At 35.5% G+C, this 12,444-nt stretch overlaps 1 protein-coding gene across 1 annotated transcript; it reads left to right on the top strand.

Annotated features, from left to right (window-relative positions):
* Positions 1 to 6,269: 6,269 nt before the first annotated feature.
* On the top strand, positions 6,270 to 12,278 carry LOC111802627 (transcriptional repressor ILP1). The gene is made up of 6 exons (XM_023687059.1): positions 6,270 to 7,692; positions 7,970 to 8,137; positions 10,039 to 10,715; positions 10,906 to 11,188; positions 11,362 to 11,651; positions 11,846 to 12,278. Exons 1-6 carry the CDS (start codon positions 6,466 to 6,468, stop codon positions 12,036 to 12,038), a joined length of 2,838 nt encoding a protein of 945 aa, XP_023542827.1. The 5' UTR covers positions 6,270 to 6,465; the 3' UTR covers positions 12,039 to 12,278.
* The last annotated feature ends 166 nt before the right edge of the window (positions 12,279 to 12,444 follow it).

Raw genomic sequence — 12,444 nt, 5'->3', positions numbered from 1 at the left:
GACTCTGTAAGTAGCATACTTGACTGCTCTTATCTTAACTTAACTTAACTTATCTTCCTTCCCTCCTTTCATACATAACCATCAAACTTAAAAAGTCCAAAAGATTACCCGTTATCTAACTTGTAAACCAAATACGGTTTAATTTAACCTTTCGTTAGAACCAATTAAGCAAATTCTTTTATTCTATGGCTTCCTCCCTCTCAAATTTCACCAACTAATTTTTGTGAACCCTTATTCCTTGATTCCAAGAATTCTTCTTTCCAATTGTCCTTTTTTTTTCAAATGTTTTCATACTTCTTATGACATATGACATCTTATTCATATGACATCTTATTCTTTGATTCTAACAATTCTTCGATTTCCAATTGGATATTCCAACCTATAGTCCTTAATTTACCACACTAAATGGATCGTTTTCCTTTTTATATAAGGATATCATCTCATCTAATTCTTCGAGGAAACCCATAGACCGTTCTAACTTGTAACCTTATCTTTCTTCCTTCCTTACATACTTTAAACCAAAATTTGTATCCAAATTTAACTTTCTTTCGTCCTTTCATGAATAACAATTCAACTTAGAAACTTCAAAAGATCGTCCATTCTCAAAAAGTTGGGACTCCAATCACATACTTCAACCCAAAGTTATCGTATCTAAACTTATCTTCTTCCTTACATACATAACCTTCACACTCAAAAAAATCCAAAAGATTATCCTTTATCCCACTTATATAGACTAAAAAGCAATTAAACTTTTCTTTAGCACCAATTACTTCCTCTAAAATTTCACAAACCTCCTTTTGTGATCTCTCATTCCTCGATTCAACAATTCTTCTCTTTCCAATCGTCCTTTATTCAAATTCTTTCATACTTCTTATGGCATAATACATCTTATTCCTTGATTACAACAATTCTTCACTTTCCAATCGTCTATTCATACCCCACGTCTACCACTGTACACATAATGTTTCCTCCTTTATGTGCATAATACCTAGTGGTATTTTTTCATTTAATTCATCACGGAAACTCATTGACAAATCTAAGAAGTGCCTTCATCCATCATCTTAATGATTCATCCAATTTACAAATCTTTACAACCCCTTTTTCTCATTTTCCGTAAAACAAACCTTCTTGCTTAGCTGCTTGATCATTATCTCTAATTCAAAAAAATCACAAAAACTCTGTATACAAAAAGGAATTCACCACTTTAGAATAGGTCGTAGTGTTGTTGTATCTTTGGTAAGGAATGACCAAGGATGATATGAATCAAGAGACATCAATCATACAATATGTTTCAATGAAGATGTGAAGAAAATATTGTTGAAGTTATCAAAAGATATTTCAATTCATGCCACATTGAAGAAGAATGAAGTTTCATGTTATAAATTTTGGGTGGATTACAATTTATAATAATTTAGATTTATTGTATTTATTAATGTACTTTAAGACTTTAAATTTACTTTAGGTTACAATTACATAATGGTTAATTATGGCCATTAAGTATGAATGTTACAGCTCTTGGAATGACTTTAGTAGTTTCATTCTGAGGCTATATAAAGTCATGTACATTGTATTTGTAGGGAGACTTGAAAAATATAGTAAAAGGAGCATTTGTGCTTTCTTTAGCCAATAACTAAGTTTCTTTGCAATTCTATGTAGTTTAGGTTGCATGTAGAATCATTCAAGCTCGATATGATCAATCTTGCTTGTGGAGTGATTCAAATCTCAAGCAAGTGTCTTGAGATAGATCAACAAAAATCATTCAAGCTAGACATGATCGATCTTGCTTGTGGAGTGATTCAAATCTCAAACAATGTTCTTGTCTTGAGATATTCGATCAACAAGGTAATCCGATCGGATATTATTCGATCAACATGATCGATCGGATTACCTTGTTGATCGAATATCTCAAGACAAGAACATTGTTTGAGATTCAAATCACCCCACAAGCAAGATCGATCATGTCTAGCTTGAATGATTCTTGTTGATCAAATATCTCAAGACAAGAACACTTCTTGAGATTCGAATCACTCCATAAGCAAGATTGATCATGTCGAGCTTGAATGATTCTACATACAACCTAAACTACATAGAATCGCAAAGAAACTTAGCCATTGGCTAAAGAAAGCACAAATGCTCCTTTTACTATATTTTTCAAGTCTACCTACAAATACAACATACATGGCTTTATATACCCTCAAAATGGAACTATTAAAGGTATTCAAAGAGTTGTAACATTCATACTGAATGGCCATAATTAACCAATTATGTAATTGTAACCTAAAGTAAATAAAAAGTCTTAAAATACATTAATGAAATAAAATAAATCTAAATTATTCTAAATTGTAATCCACCCAAAATTTATAACATGAAACTTCATTCTTCTTCAATGTGGCATGAATTGAAATATCTTTTGATAATTTCAACAATATTTTCTTCACATCTTCGTTGAAGCATATTGTATGATTGATGTCTCTTGGTTCATATCAAAGTATCTGGATCATCTCTCCTACGGTGGAAGAGCTTCTTCTTCATCCACTTTCTTGAAATTTTATGGAATCTTTATGTTGAAAGAAACAATAGGAAAGGATTGGAAGATCTTGGGGTGCAGTGTAGCCTTATTAGATCACACCTCTGGGGAGTGTGTATAATATTTTGTAATTACCTCTAAATCTTATTTTGTTTAATTGGAGTATCTTTTTAGGTCAATTGGGATCCTCTTGGGACATGACACCCGTTTCTTTTAAACTATCCTTAAGGTTTTATTTTGCTTGATTTGAGCACTTTTATAGGTCAATTGGGTTCCTCTTGGGATGGTTTTCTAGTGTTCCTCTTGTATTCTTTTATTTGATCTTAATGAAAGCTTCACAAGGATCTATTCATAACTACCTAAAAAGTTCATAAAACAAAAGATGCAATTTAATTCCTTACTCATGAACCTCTTTGACTTTAACATTCATTATAATCCTNATGTGGCATGAATTGAAATATCTTTTGATAATTTCAACAATATTTTCTTCACATCTTCGTTGAAGCATATTGTATGATTGATGTCTCTTGGTTCATATCAAAGTATCTGGATCATCTCTCCTACGGTGGAAGAGCTTCTTCTTCATCCACTTTCTTGAAATTTTATGGAATCTTTATGTTGAAAGAAACAATAGGAAAGGATTGGAAGATCTTGGGGTGCAGTGTAGCCTTATTAGATCACACCTCTGGGGAGTGTGTATAATATTTTGTAATTACCTCTAAATCTTATTTTGTTTAATTGGAGTATCTTTTTAGGTCAATTGGGATCCTCTTGGGACATGACACCCGTTTCTTTTAAACTATCCTTAAGGTTTTATTTTGCTTGATTTGAGCACTTTTATAGGTCAATTGGGTTCCTCTTGGGATGGTTTTCTAGTGTTCCTCTTGTATTCTTTTATTTGATCTTAATGAAAGCTTCACAAGGATCTATTCATAACTACCTAAAAAGTTCATAAAACAAAAGATGCAATTTAATTCCTTACTCATGAACCTCTTTGACTTTAACATTCATTATAATCCTTTATTGTAGTTTAAAAGAATAAAAACGTGATATCGGAAGCACAAAGAACATCAAAAAAGAAAAACAAAGACATAATAAAAGTTAAACTTAGGAATCTAACCTTATTAGGACCACAACATTGCCAAAAATGTAATTCCTGCGAGAACCAGACCGGATATATGGTAGTTCATGATGTCAAATACAAAATTTCTTACATTATGGAGTGTTCAAAGTAGCAATCGGAGTTGGATTCCTCGTAGAATGACCTCAACTTTATTTATCTCCATATATGTCCACCATTTCCATCTGAAATTTCCACAACATAGTTACTAACCAAAATCTTCTGCATTAGCAAAGGAAATATGTGCAATAATAACAAACCAATGAGACGTGGATAATTTGAAACCATGAACATTTTTTTTGTTAAAGTTTGACCTGTAAATAGAACTGATTCTAGCGTGTTATTCTTAAGAATTGAAGTGTGTGAATAGAATCATCTAAAATAATATTTACATGATCCAAATTTGATAGGCCAATCTATATCTCTCGTGCACAAATATCAACTTTGAAAATTTTGCAACATTTTTTCACCTGACACAAGCTAGCAAGACAAAAACTTTCTAGGAATTTTCACATTTGAAATTCACTTCCATCAGAAACTTACATCTTTTTAGACTCTGCACCAAATTCTTTCTTAGACTCTGCCTTTTCCTCTTCAGCTGACCAAATTCTTTCTTCTACCTTTAAAAAAAATGTAATGCAGAGAAAATGTAAAAAAAAATTAACTCTAAACTTATTAAAAAATAAAACAAAGTTCGTCCTTAAATTTGCAGGGTTAATTCACACATTGAAAACATAAAACACTGAGAACTGAAGTTCAAATCGGTAAAACGTTTGTATAGAGAAGAATCTACATATATTTCACAATTGATAACTTAATCAGAGGATGCTATCAATTGGAATGCCTTATTATATCCTTTTTAGCTTCTTTTGACCACTAGATCATTTTATTTTGTTCACTTGAATTATTTTTTAACCCCTAAATATGAATAACCTATGAAGTTTTCAAGTGAACCCCCAAATCTGAACAGCCGGCTATACCCTAAAAATTTCAAATCCAGAAGAGCGACCAAACTACGCATAAAATTGAAAGGCTGAAATTAAATTTTAAGGCAATCGGAGGAAGAGAGAGCAGAATCATCGCTACAACATTAAAATTTCAAATCCAGAACAGCGACCAAACCACCATAAAACTAAAAGGCAGAATGAAGATAGTTTACCTCTATTGTTCATCACCGAGACGAGGCGAGAAACGTCTTTCAATTCTGCTCTCTCATCCTCCGATTGTCTGGTAACAATCTAGCGTTTGGTTTCGGCAGCGAACACTCGAAAGGGAAGAGGCCGTTGATGGAGCGCTCTGATGCTAATGTGAGAATGTGATGAAGAAGAGAGTGTGAGTGTGAGTACGGGAGATTTATATAAGTCCGAGTGAAACACGCGCAGGCCGAGACAGCTGGCATCCGGGAATGGCGGGCAACGGCTCTGAAGACCGTTATGACTTTGACCCTGGAAAACCGTCGACGATATGAACGTTGAAGCTAACAAAACCCTTGTCGCCGGAGAAAACAAAAGAGAGAAAAGATGGACACCAATGACGTGGCTCTCTCATTTCTAACCTTTTTTTTTATTAATATTATTATCATTCTTTCTAATTTCTTTTAATATATTAATTAGTTATTGATTCTTTAATATATGCTATAATAAATAATTTGTAGATATTAATAAGAGCTCTCGTGTTTATTTAGTTGAGTCTATGTTCACGGTGGACGTACTATTGAGTTTTTTTTTTTTTTAAATTCATCAATTTAACAAAGCATTATGGATTTAGCTCGATGTCAAGATGATGATGATAATAATAATGAATAAGAGAAAGAATGCTAATTTTTAATATTGCTATCAATATGGATTTAGTTCATGTCGTGATTCATGTAAACGTGCCCAAAATCACAGACAAAAAGTTAATTCAGTTAAAAATACTTTGTGTTCGAGTTTAAGGTTAAAAATAAAATTTTTAAAATTTTATAAATACGATTTAAAATCGATAAATGTATTTAAGCTAGAATGGCTTTTTTAGCATATTATTTTACATTTTTCTATTTGGTAAATTATGAAATGTTTAAGTTAATTAAGAAAAATACCCTCGTAGTTGATATAAAAAATACTTATAAGCTTTAAAAAAATTTATAAAAAACATTTTAACGTTAATATTAGAAGAAAAGTATTAATATTTTATTAAAATACTGTGCTTAAAAAATATCTATAAAATTTAAATTTATAACACTTTTAATTTTTATAAAAAAATATTTTTTTATTATTATATGGACAAAAAAAACATCTTTCCACACCTTATAAATTATTTTACTTTTTAATATTAATTTTGAGAGTTGATTAATATTTTTAAAATGGGTACAAATTAAAGATTAATATTATTATTATTATTGCTTATTTATTTATTTATTATTATTATTATTATTTGTAGTTTTTCAAAAAGTTTAAACATGTCTTTTAAATTTTAAAAAAAGTTTTAAGATATTAACAAAACATTTTAAAAATAAAGTATTATTTTTTTTAGTTAATAGTATTTTTGAGATTTATTTTTAAAAGACATGGATATTATTGAATATTTTTTTTAGATAAAATATCACAGTGTGACCTAAATAAAATAAGCGATTTGAGAGGGAAAAGGAAAAAACGAGGGGAGAAAAAACCCCGCTAGAAATGAAATGCACGAAACAAGAAACCGACTAAAATCCAGGTCCAAAAACCCTAGCAAAGATCCACGGCTTCTGAATCTGAATCCCGACCTTCGCAATTGCCAATTCATTCTGCGCGTTTCGTTTTATCGCACAATTCCTTCGTAATTGTGTCTAGCAATCACCATGTCCGGTAGTAGAGCTAGAAACTTTCGCCGCCGGGCCGACGACAATGACGACGACGACGAACCCAATGGCGCCGCCGCCCCCTCAACCGGTGTTTCAAACGCCTCATCAAAAACCGCTTCCACCTCCTCTACTGTCGCCAATAAACCCAAGAAGGCTAATCCTCAGGTACCCAAGCTTCTCAGCTTCGCCAGTGACGAAGAGAACGATGCCCCACTTCGCACTTCTTCGAAACCAGCCAATTCCAAGAAGCCTTCTTCTGCTCGACTAGCTAAGCCTTCCTCCACCCACAAGATCACTGCCTTGAAGGATCGCATCGCTCACTCTTCTTCAACGTCGGCTTCTGTTCCCTCCAATGTGCAACCTCAAGCTGGAACTTATACCAAGGAGGCCCTCCGCGAGTTGCAGAAGAATACTCGCACGCTTGCGAGCTCGAGATCCTCATCCGAGTCTAAGCCTTCGGCCGAACCTGTTATTGTTCTAAAGGGTCTTCTCAAGCCTGTCGAACAAATTTCGGACAGTGCTAAAGAAGGTAAAGAGTCGAGCTCCGAAGATGAAGAAGGGGGTAGTAATGAAAAGAGCGCTGGTTCGTTTCGGAGGAGTAAAGAAGATGCCTTAGCTCGAATGGCTTCAATGGGGATTGGCAGAGGAAAGGATTCAACTGGGTCAATTCCCGATCAAGCAACCATTAATGCAATTCGCGCGAAAAGGGAACGTATGCGACAGGCTGGGGTTGCAGCTCCGGATTATATATCCTTAGATGCAGGAAGCAACCGCACGGCGCCGGGGGAGTTGAGCGACGAAGAAACAGAGTTTCCAGGGAGAATCGCCATGATTGGAGGGAAGTCAGCAAGTTCGAAGAAGGGCGTGTTTGAGGAATTTGATGAGCAAGCTATTGATGGGGTAAGAACGAATATTATTGAGCACAGCGATGAGGACGAGGAGGAGAAAATATGGGAGGCAGAGCAGTTTAGGAAGGGACTGGGTAAGAGAATGGATGATGGTTCTACTAGGGTGGAGAGCTCAAGTGTCCCTCTCATTCCGAGTGTTCCGCAGCAGAACTTAATTTACCCCACTACAGCTGGGTATAATTCGGTGCCTAGCATATCTACAGCTACAAGCATTGGAGGTTCTGTTGGTGTTTCACAGGGTTTGGATGGGCTATCAATATCTCAGCAAGCTGAGATTGCTAAAAAAGCTATGCGAGATAATATGGGGAGGCTTAAGGTATGCATATTTTCCCCTCATTTCAGTCTTGTGCTATGGAGGTATAAGCGTGAAACTTACAGGAGATTCTAGGAATATGTTAAATGATATTTGAGTTAATAGGGTTTCAGTATCTTAGTTTATATTCATATACATGCCATAGTGTTACTTGGAATGTAGTTTACTTTGAATAGCTTATCTCCAAAATAATGTGTTATCGTGAAGTGCATATTGATTAACGTTGCTTGTGGCTATGGATCTCTGTGTATGCATGACCTCCATCCTCTTTAATACTCAGGAATCTTATCGAAGAACTGCAGCATCTGTGTTGAAGACCGACGAAAACTTGTCTGCATCTCTTTTGAATATCACAGCCCTTGAAAAGTCTCTTTCTGCTGCCGGCGAGAAGTTTATATTTATGCAAAAGCTTCGTGACTTCGTTTCTGTTATCTGTGACTTTTTGCAGGTACAGATATCCTATCTTACATCCTACATGTTCTATGGAAATTGAAATTTGATTTTCATGCATGTTTGACTAGAATTAGAGAGCCAGATTACATTTGGTTGTTTAGTACATGTTGCTAAAAAGTGTTAGAAACATGTAGCAACTTTATGATGATTGGTTTATTTCAAACTTAATATACGACAAGCTAGATAAAGCCTTGTTCTCTTTTAGTTTCTAATTTTCACAAATAACTTGATGCTTCCTATGGATATATAAAGTAGTCCTTCTATGGCTACAGTTAACCGCAGCTTTTGCTCTTTTCTGTTTCTGAAGGTGAAATTAGAACAATTATTGTATGTCATGGACATGTTAGATGGACAAGTCTCAACAGAATTGGCTATTTCACCTTTGTCTGTTGTATCTTTTTATGAGCTATATATATGGCCAAGCAATAAAAAGCTTGTTATGTTACGAATATACACAATGTTACCGTACTTGTAAGATATATGAGTTTCTGAATAGTCTGCCACAGAAAAGAGAGAACAAAAATTATAGGACAGAGTAGAAATTAAATAGCAGTCATGCTTTGAAGATGCCATGTATATATGGTTTTCGAAGTGTTATTACCTTTTGATACTTCCTCTCCCATAGATTTTTCATTTGGATATCTAGCTTACAGTTTGGGCTATTGTTAGAGACAGTAGGGCTTGGTTGGAGGAGGTGCTTTTGAATTCTTCCTTGAAGGAGAAGGGCAGAGTATAGTGGCAGTCTAGCTTCTTTGCAATGTTGTGCGACATTTTGATTGAGAGGAATAATATTATTTTTAGAGAGGTCGAATGATATGATGTGAAAGTTTTGGAGGTGGCTAGGTTTAACGCCTCCTTTGGGACGTCAGCCGCACAGCTTTTTATAATTATGAGTGTAGTTTTGTTCTTTTGGATTGAAATCCTTTTTTTGTAATTAGGGCCAAACTCCTTTTTTGTTCGGGCTTATTTTTCATATGCTATTGTCTATACTTCCATTTTTCTTGCCTGGTTTCTTACGGAAAGGGGGCTATTGTGTTGCATCATACGTGTTAAGGGATAGAGTTAAAGAAAATACTCAATGTAGCATTTTTTTCCTGTTCGCGTTAGTTTGAATGCACTCGCTATTCTCACGAGACAACTGCTTGACTTTACTACATTTCGTATCAAGGTGACTTGTAACATATTAAATCCTAGGTAGGTGGCCATCATGATTGAACCCATTCCCTTTGGGGGTTTTATTAATTGTACATGGCTCTTTTTGACCATTGGGCCAACCTAGGGTGGTTTAGTGTATTTGGTAGTTAGCTATGGAGACTTAATCCATTACTTTATTGAAGACATCCAAGTTAACAACTTTGACTGGAATGCATGAATCAAACATGATAGACAATGTAGCCACACCTCAAAATTCCAAAGTTTGTCGTTTGGTAGTTTATTGAAGGATTGAACCTTGCTGTAGTGAATAATATGTCATGTTTGATTATTCTTTTTTTGTTGGACAAGTTTCACAACGTCTTTTGCATCTCTTGGACTTTCACTTAGACTGGGATACTTTACTGAAAGAGTTACAAGGGGATGAAATTTTTTGATCGTGAAGAAAAAGACATTCTTTGTGCCTGCAATACAGTTTAGTTACTAACGCATTTAAGGGGTTTCGATTGTACAAGAGCATTTGGGATGTTTGTAATTTAGATGGTTAGCATGTGCCTTTTCTATTATTAAGACTTGCCTTCCTCTTCACTTTCCCCCCTTGCTGGATAGCTTGTAAACTAGAAATATAGGCCTCTCAACTTTGCATCACTGAGGTGTTAGGTCCTATATTAGGTAGGCTTTTTAATTCAAGCTGTTTTGTCTCCTTTCTTTAATTAACTACTTTGTGTGCTTCTGTGCTTTCAGCATAAAGCTCCATTCATAGAGGAGCTTGAGGAGCAGATGCAAAAACTTCACGAAGAACGGGCTTCTACAGTCGTGGAAAGAAGAGTAGCTGATAATGATGATGAAATGGTGGAGATAGAAGCAGCTGTAAAAGCAGCAATGTCAATCTTGAATAAGAAAGGGAGCAGCAATGAAATGATTGCTGCAGCCACAAGTGCTGCCCAGGCAGCAATTGCCTCTGCAAAGGAACAGGCAAATCTACCAACAAAGGTAGATGAATTTGGTAGGGATTTAAATTTGCAAAAACGTATGGATATGAAAAGGAGAGCTGAGGCTCGAAAGCGCCGGAGAGCAAAGTATGATTCCAAGAGACTTGCATCCACAGAAGTTGATGGCCATCAAAAAGTAGAAGGAGAGTCTAGCACTGATGAGAGTGATAGTGAGGCTGCAGCTTACCAGTCAAACCATGATTTATTACTTCAGACTGCTGATCAAATTTTTAGTGATGCAGCTGAGGAGTTCTCCCAACTTTCTGTGGTGAAACAGAGGTTTGAACAATGGAAGAGAGATTATTCAGCAACGTACCGTGACGCATATATGTCATTAAGCACTGCTGCTATCTTCTCTCCTTATGTGAGATTGGAACTCTTGAAGTGGGACCCCCTGCATGAAAATGCAGATTTTTTTGACATGAACTGGTATGATATTATTAAGTATTACAGTGCTAATTATATACATAGCATTTATACTTTAGTCAATATGAAAAATAATCATGAATGGTAGTGGAATTTTTCCAATCAGCTGGTTGTGGTACTTTCTTAGTGAAGTTAAACTCATTCTTACATAATTTAAATTGCTCGTTTACCCATCCTTATTTTGAATTTTCAGGCACTCTTTGCTGTTCAATTATGGTATGCCGGAAGATGGTAGTGATTTTGCTCCAAATGATGCTGATGCTAACCTTGTCCCAGAACTAGTTGAGAAGGTTGCACTTCCAATATTGCACCATGAAATTGCTCATTGTTGGGACATGCTTAGCACACGTGAAACCCGAAATGCAGCTTTTGCTACTAGCTTGATTACTAACTATGTTCCAACATCAAGTGAAGCTCTTACGGAATTATTGGTTGTTATTCGCACCCGTTTGTCAAGTGCTGTTGAAGATCTTACGGTATGTGGTTTTGCACTTTTCAATAATATGGTTGTCTTTATATCATCTTATCAGGGAAACCAACATTTCTGCGTAAATTGAATGCTACTGTGAGCCATTATGCGTTCATGTTTAATTCTCAATGGATTATTTCATCTAATCTGCTGATGTTGGATCATGTTTACAAAATATAGGTTCCTACTTGGAGTGCACTGGTGATGAAAGCTGTTCCAAATGCTGCTCGAATTGCAGCTTATCGGTTTGGCATATCCGTTCGTTTGATGAGAAACATATGTTTGTGGAAAGAAATTATTGCATTGCCCATTTTAGAAAAGCTTGCCCTTGAAGAACTCTTATATGGGAAAGTTCTACCTCATGTTAGAAGCATCACAGCGAACATACACGATGCAGTCACAAGAACTGAGCGAATCATTGCTTCTCTTTCAGGAGTGTGGACAGGCCCCGGCGTCACCGGTGATCGCAGGTTTGGATATCCGTACTTTATACACTCTTTTGTTTGGACTTGAAATTGGGCTTGCTAAATAATATCAGTGAAGGGAATAAGCACGTGAATGATGCTTATTAGCGTTTAAGTTGCATCCCGTTTGTTTATGAATTTATCTCTCTGTTTCATACAAAGACGATACCCATAAGCTTCTATACATTTTTGTTTTGCAGTCACAAGTTGCAACCATTGGTAGACTATGTTATGCTACTGGGAAGAACATTGGAGAAAAAACATATTTCAGGCGTAGCTGAGAGCGAGACGAGCGGACTAGCTCGGCGATTAAAGAAGATGCTAGTTGAGCTGAATGAATATGACAATGCAAGAGACATTGCTAAGACCTTCCATCTCAGGGAGGCACTATGAGAGCTCGAACGAGCGTCTGGTGTGATCACAAGATAGGACGATGTACCTTGTGCATATGCTTTTATGGAACATTGATGAAGTTTATTGTCTCAAAGATGATCCTGATTCCTACTGAATTGACATCATTGTTCTAGAGAATGCGGCATTATAGTCTGAAAAGAGCTAACTGCAGAGCTGTGACCCATTAGCATTTGATGAATTTATTTGGTACGATCGTTATGGCCATTTTTGATAGCTCCCTCCATTTGTTCTTCGTCATTGATATTCGACCTTCATTCTTAGAGCCTGCTAAACACATAAGTTGGGTCAGCACATTTCTTTGAACTTTCAATTTTTTCGCATCGATGACACTTTTTAACATATTCAAAACTTTTAAAAGAATAATAGTATCATTGGAATTGAGATA

This window comes from Cucurbita pepo, chromosome LG09 (assembly GCF_002806865.2).
Source record: "Cucurbita pepo subsp. pepo cultivar mu-cu-16 chromosome LG09, ASM280686v2, whole genome shotgun sequence".
Taxonomy (NCBI): domain Eukaryota; kingdom Viridiplantae; phylum Streptophyta; class Magnoliopsida; order Cucurbitales; family Cucurbitaceae; genus Cucurbita; species Cucurbita pepo.
Note: the sequence above shows the minus strand (reverse complement) of the source record. Positions and strands in the feature narration are given on the sequence as shown.

Excerpts from the sequence above, each read along its gene's own strand:
- LOC111802627 (XM_023687059.1), top strand. The coding sequence starts at position 6,466 with ATGTCCGGTAGTAGAGCTAGAAACTTTCGCCGCCGGGCCGACGACAAT. Across the intron at positions 8,138-10,038 it reads TTATCTGTGACTTTTTGCAG|CATAAAGCTCCATTCATAGA; the intron begins GTACAGATATCC and ends CTGTGCTTTCAG. Across the intron at positions 11,189-11,361 it reads GTGCTGTTGAAGATCTTACG|GTTCCTACTTGGAGTGCACT; the intron begins GTATGTGGTTTT and ends TACAAAATATAG.